This window comes from Protopterus annectens, chromosome 12.part0 (genome assembly GCF_019279795.1).
Source record: "Protopterus annectens isolate FY-2018-M chromosome 12.part0, PAN1.0, whole genome shotgun sequence".
NCBI classification, from domain to species: Eukaryota; Metazoa; Chordata; order Ceratodontiformes; family Protopteridae; genus Protopterus; species Protopterus annectens.
The window spans coordinates 642,413,239-642,436,370 of NC_056746.1; the positions used below are offsets into that span (position 1 = coordinate 642,413,239).

General features: G+C 36.9%; 1 protein-coding gene across 2 annotated transcripts in view; it reads right to left on the reverse strand.

Annotated features, from left to right (window-relative positions):
* LOC122816758 (probable cytosolic oligopeptidase A) overlaps positions 1-23,132 on the reverse strand; it is a 907,285-nt gene that overhangs the window by 219,997 nt on the left and 664,156 nt on the right. For both annotated transcript variants that reach the window (XM_044089771.1, XM_044089769.1), the window contains one exon: positions 13,492-13,610. In XM_044089771.1, the coding sequence (XP_043945706.1) occupies positions 13,492-13,610 (119 nt within the window). The remainder of the gene's footprint in view (positions 1-13,491; positions 13,611-23,132) is intronic.

Here is a 23,132-nt window from a genome sequence, read left to right on the forward strand (position 1 = left end):
GAGGATTACTTTGCATCTCAACCGGATTGCTTTCCTTAGAAACAGGGGTATAAAAGGTATCGGATGATAAGCATAGAGGAGACCCGCGGGCCAATTGTGAGTCAAAACGTCTCTCCGTGACTCTCCGTCTGCAGAAAGAGGGCAAAGTAGCTGCTGCATTTTTTGTTTGAAGGGGAAGCAAAAAGATTGCAGCAAGGCTGGCCCCAACGGCTGAAGATTTCTGCCGTCATGTTCGGGTTAAAAGACCACTCGTATGGACAGAGGATGCATCTGCTTAGCCTGTCCGCAATCACGCTGGCGCTCCCCGGGATATGCGTTGCAATTAAAAAGCGGTTGGAAGCTATCGTCTCATGCCAAATTCTCATGGCCTCGTGACATAGGGGGTAGGATAAGTAGGTATAGAAGAGTTTTAAAGAGAAAAAACATAAAATACTGAAAATTTTGAAAAAATACAACACTTAACTGGACAGCTCGGTGAAACGCTGCTATATGGCTATGCGGCAAATAAGATCTGAGGTAACTGGGATAAGGGCGTTGTGGGTAGCAGTTTAGCTTGAGAGTTTTTGGTGTACGCGAGCTTGGTATTAGGCCGACTCGGTGATAAATAGGAAGAGGATTAACAACTTCAGATTGGTGATTTGATGATTACAAGAGAAAACGTTTTTAGTTATTCTGGTTCTCATATTTTCAACAATAGTGATGTGACAGTTAATTTGGATTTTTTTTAGATTGCATGAAAGGATTTAAGTTTGTTCCAACACAGAAAAGTATCCTTTCAAATGTTATAATGGACATCAAACGGTTTGTATGTAAATTGAATTTAGAGTACATTTTTGGGTAAGGGGTTCCAACAACCCAGATCACAGTTCCTAAGAAACTTAGTACTTATAATCCCCCCTCCAACTCCAGATTAGAAATTTGGAACAGGTTCTGGAGAGGGAAGTGCATCGGGTGCACCCTCACTATAAATTACTCACAATTTACCCTGTGTTCCAATCCTAATGTGAGGGTGATGGAACCAGACAAGGGAGGGGGAATTGTACTAATGGACAAGATCCTATATGAAGGAAATATGCGATCTATTCTGCATGATGAAACCAAATATAGTCTGGTTTCTCCCAATGAGATTAATATTTCTTACCACAAAATTGATTTTGCCTTAAAGGACTTGTTCGATCAAGGTGTGATTGATTTTTCTACTTATGCATATTTGGAAAACAACAAACCTAGGGTATCATCCATCTTTGGAATACCCAAAGTACATAAAAGTACCCAGAATCCACCCTTGAGACCCATAGTGGCCTCAGAGGGCTCAAACATTGCTCCTCTGGCCAGATATTTGGATTGGAAACTGAAAGGTTTGTGGAAAGGAGAAGAGCATATTTTGTTGGATTACTGGGACTTTTTAAGTAATGTTAGGTCGGAATTGTTTTCGGAAGAACTGTTTTTTGTCACCATTGATATAACTGACATTTTCTGTGATCCCCCACAATATTGGATTAATGTGGCTAGAAGAGGCCCTTAGACTACAAAAAGGGGTCTCAGACAATGACATTTTTGTTTGCATTGAGTTGGCTGAATTGAGTCTCAGGAATAACTTCATATTTTTTGAAGGGGAGTTCTTCTGGCAAGAGCATGGAGTTTATTTGCTACTATTAGCAAACTTCTTCAGACAATGTTACCATGTTACATTCAGGTTATATATACCTCCCTCTATTAATTAAGTAATTAGTTAATCAAATTAAATTAAATTAACTTCAGAAAGAAATTAACTTCAAAAAGAAATTAACTTCAAAAGAACTTCAAAGAAATGCTTCTACATTACTTGATATGTACTAAATACATCCACTTACTTAAATACAGTAATATTATTACAAAATACTTTAATAAAAACTTGTAAAGTTAATAAACGAAAAATAAATACTACTTTTTCGTTTATTAACTTTACAAGTTTTTATTAAAGTATTTTGTAATAATATTACTGTATTTAAGTAAGTGGATGTATTTAGTATATATCAAGTAATGTAGAGAAGTATTTCTTTTTGAAGTTAATTCCTTTTTGAAGTTAATTTCTTTTTGAAGTTAATTTCTTTCTGAAGTTAATTTAATTTAATTTGATTAACTAATTACTTAATTAATAGGGGGAGGTATAGATAACCTGAATGTAACATGGTAACATTGTCTGAAGAAGTTTGCTAATAGTAGCAAACGAAAAGCGCTTTATTTTATTAAATTTTCGTTCTGTTTATTGGTGAGCGTTGGCTTTGCTGCTTCCTGTTTTGTTTTACAAGTTTATTTTTCGTTATTCACTTGTTTGAAGAGCATGGGGTTGCTATGGGTGCCAATTGTGATCCCACATATGCCAACATTATTTTGGCTATGTGGGAGCACAAATTTGTCTTTAACAGCACATTCTCCAAATGTCTGAGGATGTACAAAAGATTTCGGGATGACATTTGTCTTTTTTGGGGGGGGACTATGCAAATGTTGGATGAATTCATGGGCTATTTGGCACAAACTACTACATTTTTAGAATTTACCCATCAGGTTACCTCGGATTTGATGCATTACCTGGATGTTTCTATTTTCAAGATTGAGATGGGTTTTAAATCTAAAATTTATAGGAAGAAAACTTTTTTCAAATTCCTATATTTGGTATTCTAGTGCCCATCCTGCTTTTCAAAAAAGAGGTATCATTAAAGGTCAGATGGTTAGGGCTAGCCACATGACCTCATCAGATGAGGATTTTCACACTGAGTGTGATATCATAGAAAGGATGTTTGAGGAAAGAGGGTATCCTGGGACCCTGATCTTGGATATTAAGAATGAGGTACTTATGGGTAGACCGGATAAATACCCCCCAATATTAGGTACCGGCTCTTTCACGGTGAGTAAAAAGACATCTGATGATGTTTCAGATTTACATTACAACAGAGCCTTTGTCACAAATTTTACTGGTGATGCTTATTTCCTTAAAGGCATCTTAGAGAAAGAATGGAACAAATTTGTTGAATTTACAGATTTGGATGTCTTTAAGAAGCAGCCCTTTAAGGTTATTTATAGAAAGGGGCAGAACCTAAAAAAATCTGCTTGAGCAAAATCAACATAAGCCCATTTTTTCTCACAGAAAAGTAGGTACATACAGGTGTGGTGTCTGTCCTCAGTGTCCCCACATTATCCATGACAAAAGTGTCATTATTAAGGCAAAGAACAAAAAGGTGGTGGGCAGAATATATACCAACTGTAATACCTCTGGTATAGTTTACATCGCCTTATGTTGTCAGTGTGATGGATTTTATGTGAAGAAAACTGAGAGGCAATTAAAACACCATATATATGAACTTCTTAATGATACCAAAAAGTGTAACATTAAGAATGCACTGTTCAGGCACACATTACAATGTGAAGGGGCTAATTTCAGATTTTTTGTCTTGGAATTATTATCCAAGGACATCAGAAGAGGCCCCTGGGAAACAAAGTTAGCATTCAGGGAAACCTATTGACAAACTGTCTTAGAGGCAAACAAATATCCATGTCTTAATGACCATATTTCTCTTCTTCCCTTGTCAAAACTCACAGCAACTTAATTATAACTGGCTTGTGACATATATATGTGTATTTTAACAGAAAGTATTTACATATAATATTTTTATATTATTTTCATAGTTTTGAGTTTTAAATTTTCATGCCTAGCCTTTATTATGACTTCTGTGTATGTCTTTTTAAATGTGCATCAGGAATTAATTGCTTTGTGGGCGGGAGCTTATTTAAATGCAGGCATTTGTACTGTCTTGTATTTTCTGACAAAGTCTGGGAGGTGCTTGGATGAAAACACAAAACTGTGAAGCGTTAAAACTGTGCTTGTTTTTTACTTGAGCCAATAAAGAGTGGAGTATTTTATGCGCCCTTGCTTCGGTCCAGTTCTTTTGGATACTTTGTGGTGATTCTGGACCGTTTCCGTTACTCACTAAAAATAGTTTCTTATTTAATAATAAACCATATTTACAGGTTGCTGGTGTGGCTATGGCCAACACCTATGCTAACCTACTGTTAAATGAATGGGAAAATGAGTTTATTTATAATGGCAATGCTACTTATGAGAATGTGTTATGGTTTAAACGCTTTGTGGCTGATTGTTTTCTAATTTGGAAAGGGACTAAGGGTATGTTGAATGAATATGTCAACTGTCTAGATAGTACTACACCATTCTTGAAATTTAAGATGTGTTGTTCAAGCACCCATATTGTCTATCTAGATGTTACTATTAGCATGGAAGGACATATTTTGAATACAAGTGTTCATATGAAGGAGGTACTTACACGTAAATAGATACGTCCACTGAATGAGTATGCATGCCCTCCATATTTTTAAGGGAATCATTCTAAGTGAGTTCCTTAGGGTCAGCAGGTTGAATACTGATGATAGGAGATGTTTTGAACAGATGCATGAAATGGCTAAAGAATTTCAGAAAAGAAGATATAAAACAACAACAGACGCCATAATGTATGATGTGATTGGTAATAGGGATGGCACAGCTGTACCATACTTGAGGGGGTTTAATAATCAAAACAGAGATATCAATACGCATACAAGCATAATTCGATATATAACTAGTTATAATAGAAGAACCTCCAGGTGAAGAACATTATAAGTAAGAATTGGCAAATCTTGAGATGCTTGCCTGACTTACAACATATATTGGGTGACCAACCATGGTTTCCATACAGAAATTGTAAGAGTATTAAGAGAAGATGTTATAAAGACTTCAATTTAGGTGGTATGGTTGATAGTCTACAATCTAAAGTAGGAACATTTCCATGTTACAACTACAGCTTTTGTAGGGATATCCTGACTAATAATATATTTATACACCCCATTATGAAAAAAACATTTTTCTTTCAGTGTCATGTTACTTGTATCACTACACATGTGGTATATCTTGCTACCTGCATTGCATGGGAAAATGTAGTCACAGATTTAGGGAATGAACTACTGAACATAAGTCCGAAATACATAGAGCTATAACAGCAAATGCTCTAAGTAAACATCTTTTAGACAGATAGTAGGCATGACTTCAAATTTAGAGTAATATCTGTTATTTGTAAATTGAATTGGGGTGGAGATATAATGTCTTGGACATCATTGAATATGGTTGGATTCTTAGATTGAAAGTTGATTGTAAACCAGGTTTGAATAGTGCTGTTACTTTACAACCTGTTTTAGTGAAAAGACACATTTATAATTAATAATGAATGTGTTAAATGCTACACTATTTAAATGTTTAATGGTGTCTCATTGATGTTTTAATTGATTTTATTGGTTGGCTGTGGTAATATATGTATCTATTGTATATAAAGAACTTATTTTACGTGATGTATTAGCACTGAAGAAAGGGTTGTCCCAAAAGCTTTACTTGTTTCTGTTTTTTAATAAACTACCTGGCATTCAAAGTTGGAGTTTATTTTCCTTGTGCCTAATTCTCTGATGGTTGTTCACTACTGCTAGTCCTTATTTTAATTTTGATATATTCAGTTAAACAGATGTCAAAAGGGCCTTTACATTCAATAATGGGTCTGATGAGAGATAGAAAAAGCAGAACTAAGGATTCTTTGGATCTAGTGGAAATGCCTTTTGAAATTAGATAAGCCAGATAGAAAGCTTCCCAAATTACTGCAGAGACATGATGGTCAAAAGACAAAGAATTATCAATTTTTTTTTTATTTCTCCAAGTCTTTTGGGTTTCTAATACCATGACGGGAATGGACCCCACTCCTAAGTCAGAGTACCATTAAAGTTCATGAAATTAGTATTTTACTCTTTGATGTTAGCCAAAAGTGCTCTTTGCAGTACCCGCAATGTGCCCAGCAATGACTCCTTTTGCAATTCATACGGTGTTACATGAATTGGTAACATCTCCAAATATGATTGTAAATTCTTTTTTATAAGACCAGTTGCCCCTACTACTATTGGAACTGTCTGGGTATCTTTCTTCCACATGGCTCTCATTTCTGCCTGCAGATCAAGGTATTTTATGACTTTGTGTCTCTCTGTATGCAAGACACTATAGTCACTAGGTGTGGCAATTTCAATGATCAATGCTACTTTTGTCTTCTTTTCTTGGATCACTATGTCCGGTTTTCTAGCATCTATCTTTTGGACTGTTGGTATTGGGTGATCCCATGTGATGTAAACTTCATCATTTTCTATGATTCTCTGTGGCTCATGTTTCCAATGTTTTTCAGCCACTTCGATACCGTAATGTTTGCACAATCTCAAGTGTAACAATCTTGCCACATTATTATGCCTTTCAATATACAGTCACTCTGCCATTAGAGCAAAACCTACATATGTCTGTTCCTCCGACATGTTAAATGGACTTAGTAAACCAGCGTGTACGCAGCCCACTATCTTGGGCTGCCAATATTAACCTTTCATTTCTTGATATAAATTCACCTCTCCTTAACCATTCCTGCGTTTGTTCTTGATCAACATGACGCTCTTCCAGAAGTTTTTTATACTTGCAACTATATGTTTTATCCCACATTTCTTGCCTTCTCTTCTGATCTTTCACCTTATATTCTTTCTTTTCTTTTTTAGCACATTCAGTTGCTGCCTGGTTTTTATCCACTTCTGGTTTGATTTCCATTCCTGCTTGACGTCGATATGCTTCTGCTAAATTAAGCAGAGATGTCCTCTTATATTTATTCTCCTCATGTTTCAAAACTTTCACCACATTTGGATCTTGTGAGGTCAATAGATATGTGTGGAGTCCCACGATCGCAGATCTATACATGTAATCAATTTCAAGGAGGCCCATCCCTCCTTCAGAACGGGGGATATATAATCTTGGTATATACTGATTTTTATAAATCATCTGGTGAGCATGAAGCATCCTTCTTGTTTTGATATCCAATCTATCCAACACTTTTTGGGGCCAGTCAATCACTCCAAAACTATAAGTTAGGACAGGAAGAGCAAAGTCTTCTAAAGTACTCCTTACTAAGCCTTATTCGCATTTGTTCATGTTTTATTGCTGATCCTTCATCAATTCCCCAAGTATTTATACACCCCCTCTTGCTCAAGTTCTTTTATATCACATTCTTGTCCCAAACTGATGTTTTCCTGGTGCTACAATTTTCCTTTTTTAAAGGTTGCTTTTGCACATTTATCAAGACCAAATGACATTCCGATATCATCTGAAAAAGTTTTGACAACCTGCAGCTGTGCTTTCAGTTCTTCATCTGATGAGCTATACACTTTTAAATCATCAACAAAGAGAAGATGAGAAGTCATTAGACTTTGTTGTTTTCTAGAAGCCAAATTGTAGCCATGGCCTAAGGCTGTTAAGTAAGCAGCTTAATGGGTTAATGGCAAGGCAGCATTACAAGGGTGACAGACAGTCGCCCTGGAATATCCCCCTTTGAATTTTTATCCCTGGGATAATAACCTGTCCTTTATCATGGCTTAATTGCAAAGTGGTCTGCCACTGTTTCATGGTTACTGTAATGTAATCAATCAGTGTAGGGTGTATCTTATACATTTTTAAGCACTTTTTTATCCATGAATCTGGGATACTATCAAATGCTTTTTTGTAGTCAATCCATGCCATACTTAGGTTCTTCCCCTTCTTACAATTCTCCACTATAACTTTGTTTAACAACAAATGGTCCTTTGTTCCATATGACTTTCTTTTATTGCCCTTTTGTTCTACTGCCATAATTGAGTTTTCTTCTAAATGACTATAAACTCTGTCAGCATCAATTCCGGTGTATAGTTTCTATGTTGTTGGAAGACAAGTTATTGGTCTATAATTTTTAGGGTAGCTTGCAGGTTCACTCTTAAGTAAGAGAATTGTTTTTCCTGTTGTTAACCAGTGTGGTGTGTGTTCGGGGTGCATATATAAATAGTTCTTACTCATGGCTAAATCATTGTGCAAAGAAGTTAATACTTTAAGCTAAACGTTAAGTACTGCATCTGGGCCTGGGGTTTTCTATTTAGAGGCTTTTCTTAACTTTGTTTCAATCTCTCCGGCTGTTACTTCATCCCATTTCATATCCTGCACCTTTAAATTTCTTATTCTCTCTTTTACTTCTTATATCCGTTTAGCATCTTTGTTATGTTCCACAGGATCTTCATAGATACTTCTCCAAAATGCATCTACTTTCTCTTTTTTTGGAGGTCTATCTATTCCTTTTACCTTATTTCCCAGTTCTCTATAAAACTTTTTTGGGTCATCAGTAATTTGTTAATTTTGTGTTTTTCCCTTATATTTATCTTCCAAGTCTTTCTGCCCGTTTTGTAATTTTTAGTTTGTTATCTCCAATAGTGTATAATAGATCCTGGTCTGTTCTAATACCGCGCATTGCTTTTATCACATCTATCTTTCTTAATATTTTCATTGATCTGTTCCCGCTTCTATAATCTTCTAACAATGATACTTCTTGTCTTAGCTGCTTTATAGTTTTCTCTATTCAATATTTCCATGATGGTATTTGCTGTTGCCCCCTTTTCCCTTGCTACCCTATGTTCCTGTGATAGAACTTTATCAGTTATTAACTTAGCAGCACAGTACTATATTCTGTTTACTTCTGTTATATCGCATGGGTCTCTATGGACAGTGGTAATTACTGTGTATATTTATTTTATCAAGCTTCTGACTTTTGGGGTTCAGTGAGAATGCCTAGATATCTTACAATTGTCTGATTGAAAGGATGTGTCACATATATAGTATGATGAGGAAATGTTTGTTTGCTAAAATTAGCTCTACTTTGTTTTCATATTAAGTTAATTTTATTTATCTTATTTCTATTTACTAATAAGATAGGCAGGATGGTCTGCTGACCCTTTTCAGCCATGACCCAGGAAAAAAAAGCCAAACAGATGAGTTATATACACATTAGACAAGTGCAAAGGAGGTTTACATACATGACAGAGATGCTACAGCTGAATGCAACACAACTATGATCTCGGAATTTACAGAAACATATGGCATCTTTTTGCTTGTGGCTAAGGCTGAATGATTGTTCTCTAAATTGCAGCAATCTTTTTAATGGTGGGCATTGGCCCACTTTTATAACATTAAAAAGAGTGCTACAGAACAGTAATGTGGACCTGCTTTGTACTTGTAACCAGATGAATGCTTTTAGTAGTTCACAATAGATTGCTAGTTGTACAAATCTACAAATTTTATTTTCTACTATTTGTAGCTTGTAGCCAAGCTTGAAGTTGTCAAGTGTCTGTTCTTATTTTCTTTCACCTGGAATGTGGTTCCAGACAACTGAGGCAAGGGTGGTCAGAGCCTTTTCTCCCATATCAGTTTTGAAGTGTGATCTTGGAAGGGGATATGGCATCATTTTGCTTGTTGCTAAGGCTGTATGATTGCTCTATAAACTGCAGCAATCTTTTTAATGGTGGGGAGTGGCCCATTTATCTAACTTTAAACACAGCCATACACAACAGTAATGTAGACCTGTTTTGTACTGGTTATTAGTAGTTCACACTTGTGGGTAAAAGGGCTTGCTAGCTGTACAGATCTACAAATTTTGTTTTCCATTATTTGTAGCTTGTAGCTATTAATCCTAGACTGTAGTATATATATGGGAAGTCCTCTCCAGTTTGTTTATGAGAACATTTCTTGCAATTGCTCAACATTAGGGATCAGCAGGTTTATAATTTTACAGTTTTAGTTGATCCAGTACCTTATTAATAGTTCTTTTCAGTATGTACTGTGAAAGCTAGTGCTGGATCAAAATTTAGTCCTGGGTATCTTTGTTATTCTACTATTGTAATTGTGCTGTTTGTGTTGTCGATTATTGTTATTGAGGATAAACTGAACAATTTTTGAGCGGAGCCAAATGTCATGACACTTGATTAATGTTGCTTGAATACCACTGACCATACATATCAACCTCTTAGCATAAAATTCTAGACAAAGCAAAAAATAGAAGGACAAAGACCAAAAATCAGGGACAGATTTTAAATATTGCTTTTATAAACTTAGAGAGTTGCTACAACAACAGGTTTTGGATTAGCCTGCATTTTCTGAAGAATATGAAGTCTGAAATTCAGATGTCTGTCATTATTTAGTGACTTCAATGATTTGCCAGAAAGCCACATACTTCATGTGAACAGACCTAAAATATGAAGCAAAATGTTCAGTTGAGAGATATACCACTAAACTTCCATCATTTTTTTTAAATATATCAGTGCTTATTTATTTTCTAGTATAACAACTAACTTCAGGCTTCCTGTTAAAACATATATCTTATACATGATCATTTAACACATATCAGTTAGAAAAGTGATCCATCTTCTGACTTGCATTCATCATTACCCCAACCAAACACAACCTTGCCCCCTCGCCTGTAATACAGACCATACGTACCCAATAAATCTAGACCCTCATAGGCAAGTCTAATATTTCCCACATGCTTTTTATATAACTGGGAATGTTTTTATATTTTCTTAATGTTTGTCAAGACCATTTAAATGCATGATTGTAGACTGTTTCACAGCTTTGTTAGTTCAGAGAAAGTTACCTTGTTTTTTCTACCACTACAACACAGTATTACTGGCCCACTATCAGCCAAAGGAATTTTATAGGCTCTAGCTATTCTTTTTACTTAGTGTAAAGAAAGGCAGGGTTGTACACAGCTGTTAGAAATATCATTCAGCTCCCATTGCATTTTCTTTAATTGGCCCATGCGGGATTCTTCTCATATTTCTTGACCTTGCATCAATTGTTAACATAGTCCAAACCATGTTGGAGCAACTGTGATTCAGTTGAAGACTGAATAACAATACTCAGTTTACAGTCAGCTGCAAACGTATAAGCATTGACGTGAATGTCTGAGAAATAGATACCAATAGAAGTGAACCCAAAACTTAGTCCTGTGGTACTCCACTGGTGAACTTTTTGTTTTCAGAAATGTCGCTAATGACATGAGTTCTGTCAACCAGTTAGCTATCTGCTCAATATACAGATTTATATTCAGATTTTCAAGTCTGTTAATAATGCCTGCATGGTGGATAGTGCCAAAGGGCTTGGCCAGGTCCAGATGAGCCGCTCGTCCTTGTAACTGCTTTCTAGTACTTCTATGATGTTTTCAAAAAAATTAACCAGGTTAAAGAGGCAAGACCTACCTTTGACAAAACCAAGTTAATGAGTCCAGGGTTAAGAAATTTTCAATGTCCAGATTAGTAGGCTTGAGGCAATGCATGGCTGTACATATGAGGCTAGTGATACTAACCATTCTACAGTTACCAGAGTTCATAGTTGAGCCACTCTTGTATAATGGCATTACCATTATTGTTTTCCAGACTTTGGTAATGTGACCAATAGAAAGGCTTTGATTCAAGGAGTTATGTAGGATTCAGAGAAGTCAGATTTGGTACCGATAACCAAGCCAACCTGGTATATTGTCATGGCCCATGTATAAGGTGTTCTTGGCTTCTCAGAGGGCTGAGAAGACTTGTTCCACAGTAATTATAGGGGTTCTATGGTACAGTGAAATCTGTGGAATACCTATAACTTTGGGTGGGGTATAACCTACAATACGTTTGTCAGTCAGGACTTTAGCTATATCCTTTAGGTCAGAGTGGGCAACATTACTGTGAACTAGCTCTGAACAATGTTGAGTGTTAGTTCTTAACTTCCTGGCATAGTTTAAGAAAAACCTGTAGTTATTTTTTCTTTCAATGGCTATTTTAATATCATATTTAGCTTTCAATGTTTCTCATAAGTTATTTACTAGTTTATGTGTGATTTTAAGGTAGGTAGAATGAGACCTCATGGCATTAAGTAATTTCTTTCTCTTGTGAAATAATTTATATAGGTATGTGCTCGTAAAATAGTTTCTAAAATTTTGTAACTGAAGTGAGAGGTAGAGAAGAACCTAGTGCACATTTAGAATTATAGCATTGTTAAAGGAAGTTAGGAAAATTCATGTGGTGAGAGCTGTATTGAGTATCAGCTCATCTCTGAGAAAGGTAAATCTACAGGATCACAACTATGGGCTGACCTCTACTACCCCCTAAATACATGCTTCTCATAACCAGGATAACTTCCTGAACAGGGTCAAATCCAACTCGGTGTACACTGCTGATTTTATTTTATTTTTTATATCTATATATTTCTTTCTGGGGGTTATACACTAATTTTATTTCCAAAGGCAAAACAGTCAGGGTAATTGAGCTCTAACAGATACTTAAAACTGTGGCATACTTATAAACGTCTGCAGGGAAAAATTAACAATCCCCAGGTAAAGTCAGACAGGTTACAGACTAACAGCAGTATTAGCTTGTACTAAACTGTTCTGTACATAAACAGTCTGCCATGTAAATTATACACAGTAACACAAGAATGCATTTGTAATAAAATGCTGCTGTTTATAGAGCAGGGTAAGCAGTTGCAGGGAACAGTGCTGGAGTGGATTTGTCTTGAGAAGTTCCTGTTCTGTTCTGCTCAGACTGGAATCCCATAACAGATATGGGATAAGAAAAAACAGTCAGCTTTTATAGAGTTTGAAGGAAAATTAAGACAAGGCTGTTAGTTTCAGGGAGTGATGTTGAGTGGAGCTGTGCTGTATCTATCTTACTTAGTGCCTGCTGCAGTTCTGCAATCCGGTGCCCCTCAACTTTAAGGTGAGGAACAAAAGAAAAAAAAAAAAGAAAGAGAAAGAAAGAAAGAAATGGTCCTGTCTACAAGTAAGAGAATTATGCTTGAAACTATATTAAATGGCTTCCTGCAGTTACAATACTACACATGAAGTGCTTCTGCCATGACTGCAAATGCAGCATCAGCATTCATTTCTGCCGGTACTGCTTTACCATTCCATTGACTACTGATGGTTACACCCCGCAAACACTTTGCACCCAGGGAAGCCATCCCTTTCGCCCCACCCTAGCTTTGCATCTTGAGGATTGTCTTGACAGGCTGCAGTTTTGATTTGCTAACAGCAGAGCACCTTAACAATTGTGGTGTAAGAAGGAATATGCTTTGTATATACTGCACAGAAGACAGTAACCCTAACCCTTGGCTAGTCGAACCCTAACCTTGGCTAGTGAATGCGGGAATAACTTTTCAAAACCTTGAGCCACCATTTCTCAAAGAGGTATAAGTGATACTCAAGCAAAAGTGGTTGTTCAGCAAGGTCCATTCAGTATACTCTGCTTTATGTTCTAGTAGATTCTTAACATCTTTTGATAAGGCTGCAAATAATCTGTGATGGAAACTCACTGTGAAAGTCCTTGCTACCAAATGAAGATCTCCATAGTTTCAAGCATACATAAATTAGGTATCGGATAATAAATAAATAAATGAATGAATGGTGTTGTTGGAATAACTAGAGAATAAATGAATGAGGGAATAGCATAACAGTAGGGGAGGAGAACAAGTTAAAGTTGAGAAAGTGAGAGATGGAGGAGTAATAACTGCAGGACAGATCAAAATAAGTACAGACAAGAGATGCTGTAAAGTGAACTCTTTCGTACCTCATGAAACAATGTGGAAACTTCAGCAAAGGACATCAGTGATGGTTTTGACCCAACAGGCGGAATCTGGTTACAAACAAGTATTGCCACAGGTATGTTCTTCAATTGTCTGCTCCTGGCTGGACAGAATAGACAGTCAGTAAATATGTCTGAAATACAACCAGTTGTAACATCTTGGAGACAAAGCATGCATCATATAATGGAACACTCTCGAGAAGAAGGTAGCATACATAAAGGGAAGCAAAAAAAAAATAGCAGAGAATGCTTATACTACATCAACATTAACAGTGCGGTAAAAGAACTGACTATTCACCACACCACTTACAGCAGTACAGCACCTTTTTACCACGTCATACAATACTAGTGTTCATAGTGACTGGGTCTAACATGTGGAACACAGAGGAAGCAACAAAGAGGAGGGTGCAGTACTGCAGAAATGAAAAGGTACTAAGTTGTGAAGTATAACACAGATTATGAGAAATGCAAAATGCCATTCTGAACTGCATACAATAAGCCATTGTAGAAGGAAAGGATGTTGTACTGATGTGCAGGATAAGTAACTGCATCTTGCTGGCCCACTGGTAAAATACAGCAGAGAAATTATGTAATATTTTTCAAGGTTCCTTTGAAACCATTTTATGGCATTGTTGCCAAAACTAACTGTTCTAAGTTTACTGAGGAAAAGATCATAACTCACCACTCCAAAGGCCCTGGTCATATATATAAAGATGACAGCAGTAATGAGATCCTCACTGGTATTACAGTAGATACTATCTGTGGGCTGTTGTAGTACGGCCATGCTGCTTGTCTATTAGGAGTATATACTTATTTATAAATAAGTGTAAAAAGTTTTTGTTTTTCAAATATTTTTGACAGTACATATAGGATAGATATTAAAGGGTTTTAGGAAAGTTTGAGGAGAGGAATTATGTGTGCATGCTTAAAGGCTGGAGGACCTTTACCTTAACTTAGGAGAGATGAAAAATTTATGTAAGTGGTTTGGCTATTTTGTTAGCAGCTTTCTTTAGAAAAGTAGGATGGAGAGTGCTAAATGTTGGTGAGGTGGGTGTAAAGTTTTTTAATAGTGGTTCTGCTTCCTTTGTAGTATTTTTTGTGAAGTAAAAGGGAGCAGCATACTCTCTTAGAGGATATAAGTGAGTGGATTAGTCATGGAGGTATCCAAATTGGGAAAAGAGTCAGCAATTTCCATGATGGGAAAAATAACAGATACACTGTAGTCTTCAGCTGTAGTGGAGGAGGCACTAGTGGATGGAGAAGATGTTTCGGAAGACTAATTTGCCCAGTTCATTTATTCATTTTTTATTTCTTTCCAGAATAGTCTTGGCCATGCTGAGTCAGTTGTTTGCTTTTGTCTGAAATTAAGTGGTTTTGCTAACTTTGTTTCTAATCTAGGTTGTATTCTTAATGTAAGGTACTCCTGCTGTGAGGGGCTGCTGTGACTGCTATTGAAATTTTCTTTTTTCCATCTCACCCAGGCCCTATTTTTTATAATATTTTTTATTTTGTTTGTAAGCTAGGGACACTTTTGTCCTCTTAGTCTTCTGCAAGTGGTAGTAAATAATAAATAGTGTACAGCAAATAGGGTGTAATTAAAGAAAGAGATGGTGCTGAAGGACTTTGTATGCAGAACGGAGGTGTCCAGTCTATAGTATGTATGGCCTCATTTGGACTTGCTAGCTTGCGCTCAGGGATAGAATGGCCCATGATTTATAGAGGGAGGATTGAGAGTTTTGAAGGGATAGTGGTCACTAAGGCAATCTGTATGATGTGTATGCTAGAGCAATGAGAGATGCCAGTGATGAGAAGGCCTAATGCTGTTAGAGTTCCTTATTGGGGGTTTGTTCCAAATAACTGAGCCAGCACACTTTATTCAAGTCAAGGTATCAACTGAAGTAACAATAATATATAAATATATACTTTCCCAGCTTACATGGAGCTCCAATTTCTAAACGGAGGTGCTTTCCAAGCAAACGGGATGGTAGAAGGTTCCCTCACAGATTATCTGATACTTTAAAGAACACATCTGTCAGATATAACATCAAGGACCCTCTGTAACTTGGGCTATAATTAGGTTGAACCCTAAGCAGTAAATTTCCAGCATAGAAGGAGCGAAAGGACAGCCTAAAAGCTGAGCCATGAAGTACCCAGTGAGAAAGAAAGAGACTCCAGGACACACAGTCTAAACACTAATGCCTAGTGAAGAAGTGAACCAATTACCCAGTGGTCATGGCACAAATGTCTGCAATGAAAGGATTTTTGAAGCAAACGCAGGAAGCAACCAAACCTCTAATGTATAATGACTTTAATAACAGCATTCACCAATTTACAGAGAGCTGCTCAAAGGCAGAGGTTGATGCAATTGGCAATCTATTTGGAAAGGGCTCAACTGGCAACTACTAACCCTTCCCTCCACACAGTAAAGGAGTAAAAGTAAAGATGTGTACAACTCACCATAACAGTACTTGTTTAAAAAGAAGGATCACTACTGCTGCATTAGTCATTATTCACTGGAATTAGCCACAGGCAGGTGTCTGCTCTTACAGCCTGACTTCCAGAACTTCTGTACATCTCCAAAGTACAGAGGAACTTTCCTTCCCTCACTCAACACATTGGTATTGCATCCAACTAAACCCAACAACAGCCTGCACTATCTTCATTTCCTTTTTTGTAAGTAAATCACTAACAAGCTTTCCTTGAATGGTACAGAGAATGCTTCTAGGGTCATCTGCGCAGTTTCTTTTTCTTCTTTTTTATTATTTTGTACAGGCATATGTATGGCTCATATTTTAGTCCAATAACAAGCACAATGGCTTTGTCATGTGGTGCTCTTGCACCAATACAGTCAAGACATTTTGCTGGGAGAACTGCTCTGGTGACATAAAAAACATGAAGAACAAACATTCCTTGCAAACATCTAGGAAATGACATCCAGCCTAGACACATCAGTGATTTCTAGACAGGTTGGGCTAAAGAAAAAAAATTACCATCCCACTGTCTGCCTCCACAGGGGCAAAGGCAGGTGGAGACATACTGGTGGAATGCAGATAAGTGTGGGGTAGAAAACTTAAGTAAAGTTGTGCAAGCAGTAGATGTTTGAATAGATTACTGGTGTACTATTCCTCACATGTTGGATATAACCTGTCAAGTATGCCATATGAATTGCCAGTCCACAAAAGCTTAGGCATCTTCTTCAGATGCCATACGTCACACTTAAGACATAAGTACAATACTACATGCTGGTAATTAATGGATATATGAGCAAGAAAATCATCACGCCTTTCTTGCTGCAGAGAAAAGACTAAGGCTAATACTCAAAGCAGAACAGTCACAGTCATAACAAAAAAGAGATGATGAGAAATTAGGGTATCCACCTCAATCCTCAGCCAAAAAGGAAAGGATAAAGAGGAATGGAGGGAATGTCTTTACATGGTAACAATGATCTAGTTGAAAATCTACTGTTATACTAAGAGCTTAAACAACTGTACTATTTTCTTCTTTAAATCAATGTTGCAGTATTCATCATTTACGAGATGATTCCCAAAGTTTTTAGGAGGAAGAGACAGAGGTTTAAGCAAGAGTTGGAGTCTAGCAAGTCCTGAAAAATTTCTTTGGCAAAACCTGCTCTAGCTATAGAAAAGGCATCGTTCTTGTACAGCTTTGTGAAAGTGTGAATAGAAGACCATGTGAACGCCTCCAGAATGGGCTTAGAATTTAGGCCTTTGAAGAAGGGTACAGAACTCATAGCTCTGCTGGAATGTGCTCTCACTTGTTCCTGAATGGATTTGCCATGAAATGGGTAACAAAAAGAAATGGCATGGCAAAGCCACCTAGAAATGGGCAGGTTGATGACTGGTAGACCTAACTTCTTTCCTTCTACTTTCTAGGTAAAAGCTCAGCTGTGTGAATATCTAACAAGAGGAATACATTTTTCCTGCTTTATTTTGAGGCCTAGGAAAAAGGCTGGAAGTTAGATAGACTGATTTAGACGTTAACAGTTAACTTTAAGCATACAGGAAGGGTTAATTATTAGGCTAACCATTTCTTTATGCAACTCAGAAACTCCTTTGGCAGAGGTTAAGGAAGCCAATAATACTGTTTTCCAAGTTAAACATTTTAAGGAAGCATAAGGTTCAGAATTGTTTTCCAGAATATTATTTATATCCTCAAGGAGCAGGGATTGGTTTCCTCAGGGGCCTAATGTGGAGGATGCTTTTAAGAAACTGTTTGACCTGATAACATAAATAAAAAGGGCAGGCATGATGATAAGGCTGATGGATGTACTTTAACAGAAGGGAAAGCTAGGCTTAGGTTGAACAGCTTACTGAAATATTTGAGGATCACATTGGGACCCCTCCTGGAGATGGGTCCTAACTTCTACTGTGCCAGCAAAAAGAAAATCTCTTCCATTTAAAAGTTACCAGGTTTCCTTACCTCTTTTTGTACCTGTAGCACATTTATAGTGCAAAGGCGTCTGAAAGGAATCAAAATCCTATCATCCAGACTGTGAGGCCCTAGGTCTTGAATAAATGAAAGAGCCTTTTCCTGTGTCAGAAAGTCCATCCTCTGGGTTAACCTGTGGTGGTTGCCCTTGGCTAGATGAAGAAGGGAGAAACAATGCTGTCTGGGCCAAAAGGGGATCACTGGCAACATCTTTGATTTGCTTTTCTGAACCGTCAGGACCTCTGGAAGAGGAGAGAGGGAAGACATAAAAGAATGTCCTTTTCTATTGAAATGAAAAGCCTTCTATTCTCCAGGCTTCTTTGCAAGGGGATCTGGTGGTAACAAGCCTGAGTTATTTGTTTAGAATGGGAGGAAAAAGGTCTGAGGAGTTTGTCACGAAGAAGGATGATCTTTTGGTTCAACATCCATTCATGTGGCTGAAGGATTTTATCTGGGAGGCAAAGATGTCAACAGTCGAGTGGGATAAGCTGATTCTTCCAACAAAGAACAAGGTAGTTTGGGATTACCTGATTTGAAAGGGTATTTCAGAGCTACAGAGTTAAGGCTCCTACACAAAGCACAAGCAGAAAGCTATAAATTCAAAGTGAAAACAATGAGAGACTGAGATTTTGGATGCAGACCCTTAATGAGAATAACAATACCCATACAAAATATTATATACAGTAGCAGAAAGTATTCTAAAATCTAAGCCAACATGGGAGTGGAGAAAGCAGATTCTGTTGGTAGGGATGACTGCAATTAGAGATGCAGACAATAGGCAAGAGGGGGCAGAAATTTATTGGAGAAAACTGGCAAAAGTAACAAGGTACTGGGAGCAAATAATTAGAGAGGGAAAGATGCTAGAATGGGAAAACACCAAGAATTTATTTGGACTACAGGCTACAGATTGCCTTCCCTATCAAGGATTGATATTAGAGTATAGCAAAAAGAAAAAAAATAGGGGGATCCTAAGTGAAAGACCAACATTGGTATAATTTTTAGTAGACTCTAGAACAGAAGTTACTGTTAAAAAAGGAATAATTAGCAGAGCATACAAAATATTGAATGATAATTATAAGAATAAATCAAAGGAGGTTAGAAAGAATTGGGAAAAGAGACTGGATAAATAATTACAATGGGGGGATATATGTATGTCTCCCAAATATGCAACAAATTCTACAAGATTTAGGTTCTTTGCTTGGAAGTGTTTACATAGATATTTTTATACTCCAAGTAGACTCCAAATAATTTTTCCTCATGTAAACAGTAAATGTTGGAGGTGTGATAGGGAAGAAAGAGGCAAATGAAATTATATAATGAGTTGGCAGACTACTCTGTCAGACATACTGGGTAAGAAAATTGGTGTAACTAAGAAAATTATACTTTTGAGCTATGATACAGAATCGGAATTGCCTAGACAAAGTAAGGCCTTGCTGAGTCTAATCATGGTGGTGGCCAAAAAAGCAATTACTAGAAAATGGAAATCAAAGTCTAAACCAACTTGTATAGAAGTAGTGAATATAGTAACAGAGGTAAAGCAACTGGAGTTGGGATCTTTAAAAAGGGTAGGAGCAAATTACATAGAAGAAAATGAGAATTGTGGGAACAGTACATGCAGAGGAGGAGCAAGGTTTAAAAGAAGGCAGGATTTGAATGAGTTATTTAATGTTTGAAAGACGAAAGACTGGATAGATAAGTGATGTATAATGTTTGCAACTTAAAAATTATGTCAATATAGTTTGTGATGTATAATGTTCGCAACTAAAATTGCCAGTATGGTTGTTTTCATTAATATAAATGTATGATTGTCTATATCATACATGATAATTTAATAAAGACGTTTATTGTTTAAAACAAAACCCATTCATGAGGGTCTGCTTTGGATCTGTGGAACTAGTCTGCAATTGTGTTCAGTTCTGAGAGAATGTAAACAGCCCAAAAGAAAAGGCATAGAATTGCCAGCTCCAAGTCTATATACACAGCAAGTCTGTCTCCCCTAACCCCATTTGTTGATGAACCACATGACAGAGATATTGTCTGCATCTACTTGAAGGAGTCCTGAATTCCAGAAATTAAGAGTTTGAAGGTTATAAATTAGAGCCATTATCTCTGATTTATATGCTTCTTTTCATTAGATTGGACCAAATTCTCTGAATTTTGACACCTTTTGCATAAGACACCATGCAAAATCTAAGGTGCCAGTTGCTACCATTTAATGAGGAGTTGGGATGAGAAATTGGGACCCCAGAATTGATTGTTACCTTATTAATCCACCAAAAAAACTCTTTCTTCATGAAATGCAACACAGGGTATAGAAAAGGCTAGAGAATGACACTGTTGGGTTCAAACTTGATTTGAGTTACCACTGAACTTCCCTCATGAAGTCTGGCATGTGTAATTATTTAGATGCCATAAATCCAAGAGGTCTCAAGATCTCTCTTGCAGAGGTCACTTGAAGATTTGTCAAAGATAGAAATTAAGTTTTCAAAAAATGTACTTCATCTAGGGGTAGAAAATCCAGCAAGATAGAGGTGTCCAGTAGGCATCCCACAAAGAGCAAAGAATAAGTAGGCTCTATGTTTGACGTCCTGATCTTCAGAGTAAAGCTCAGGCAAAGAAAAAGGTTGGTTGCAAAATGTAAGGCCTGAAAAGTTTCTTGTTTTGAAGCAGAACAAATCAAACAGTCGTACCAAGTAGGAATAGATATGGATGACTTGGGTGTCAGTAAAATGCTATGACAGGGGCTAAATATTTTGTGAAAATCGCTGGGGCCATGGATAAGCCAAATGTAAAAAAGAAAATTGTAAGTAATGATATCCCAATGCACAGATACTTAAAAATTGTCCGTGTTTTGTGTGAATATGGGGTATACAGATAAGCATCATTTAGAGCTTGAGTAACAGGAAATGACTGAGGGAAGGATTAATATCCTGAAGTTTTGAATGTTTCCTCTAAAGCACCATTTCTACCCTTCTCAAAATGAAAGAAGACCTGTAATAAGACATTATCATCTCCTTCCTCATTTGGATTAGGTCTAATGTTGTGCTGTTTTAGAAAAAAAGCACAGCTAAGTAAATATTTTTTTCTTTTCTTTTTTAAACACAAATCAATGCTTCACACATGCAGTAGAATACATAGAATTATGAGACAACAAAACAGGAAAGCGGACTATTTTTTAAATGAAACAAGTAAAATATTATTTTCTTACAGTTTGGAAGGGCTCTAGCCCAACTTTAGCCACCACAAGCCACTGCTAGCGTGCAGTAATGTATTATGATGCGCTTTGGCAATAGGCTGAATGCACTGCTAAATACAGGAGCTTTAAAGAAAAATATGCTGAATTGGAATGGAAAGGAAAGGAGGACAAGATTAAATCACTTTAATAGTAGCATACAACTATATGAGAGGATTGCCACAGCTCAGACAGAAAGAGTAAAGGATGCAGGGCCAGAGTCCAGAAGTCCATGGAGAACAGATGTAGCATATCATGTTCTGAGCTCTGTAAAAACAGTTTTGTAGAGTTTAGTGAAAGAGCGCACATGGGACCAAGTTGCCACCCCTAGAAAAGCTATAAAGTCTACCCCTTTCCAAAATGCTTCAGAAGTAGCCAAGTCATTAGTGATGTGTGCCTTAACATTCTGAAAGAGGCTTACTTCAAGATGAGAATAGAAGAAAAAATATTCTGAGATAGCCATCAAGGTACGGTGTACTCAGAAATTGACTGGTCCTTTTTCTTTCATTCAAAAGAAATAAAACATTGGCCTGATGGTCCAAAATCTTTTGTCTTACTCAGGTAATATATAAGTTGTCTATGGATTTCCCAAGAATGCAGGATTCTTTCTCCTCACTACCTGGGCTAGAGAAAAAAACAGGCAGGTGAATAGACTGATTTCAATGTAAACTCAGAAACAATGCTGCGCATGAATGAAGGATTACTGGAGTCACTCTTTATGAAAGACTAAAAAGAGGTGTGCAGACACAAGTTCTTGCAACTCAGTTACTTTTCTAATCGAGGACAGAGCAATAACTAATGCTCTTTTCCAAGTAAGGACCTTTAGGGAAGAGCTAGCTGCAGGTTTAAATGGAGGTACAAAAATTAAGATCTCAGGGTGGTCACCTGCTTCCTATACGTCTTATATATAGAACCTTTTTCAACAACTACTTGGCACTGGAACAGGGAAGAAACAGATCTACTGGCAGAAAGACAGACATGGCAGAGAGATGTTCCTTCATACAGGCATAAGACTGGCCAGCTTTGGAGTACTACTGAAGCCCCTGCCAGGGCTAAATTCTGATCCCTGCTATAGCACCAACCAGAAAATCTCTTCTATTCGCCTAAATATTATTTTCTAGAAATAGGTTTTCCAGCCTACTTTAATATCTGTTGTATGCTCTCTATAAAGAGGTCCCTAAATTGGATCAAAAGACTATCATCCAAAGAGTCAGGTGTAGACTCCAGATGATGGGGTAAATGAGAGATCCTGTAAACCTCCAAACAGTTCATACAAGAAAGGCCAGGTGCACGACATAAAGACCAATAAATATACACCAACACAGCAGCCAGCACTCCTCACACTATGGTGAATAGATGGTTAATAAACAGCACAATTCCTTAAATAAACATAACTTTATTCTGCCATAACAACATACCGGTTTCGGCTTAATTAGCCTTCATCAGTGCTTCACTACAAACAAACAATGTTACAAGACTTAAATACATACCCCTTGCAAATGATTGGTCTCTTACATATTCTCATTAGGTACAGGAGGGAGCAAGGCTCCCAGCCTCATAATCCAACCTCTCTCTTTATTATTTAACATAGTGTGCCAGCCTCCTTTGTTATCCCTGTTTAATACAATCTTATCAATAATAACAAAATGAAACACTGCAGTTTTGTGGAAAGGAAGACCATTTGATAAGTAACTGTGACAAAAGTAAATGTTATATTTGTGGGGAAATGAGACATGATGCAAAAAATTGGGAATTGAAATGTAACATTGTACATTTGTGGGTGGATTGTAAAAATGAAAATAACATTAAGGAAAATGAAAAAGAATGAGAAGAAAATGAAAAAGAGAAGAAATTTTAGAAGGTCTAGAAATAGAAATTAAGTGATGAAGACTGGAAGGCAGAAAAAATAATTATATTGGTAAAGGGGTAAAATACAGAAAATGGAAAC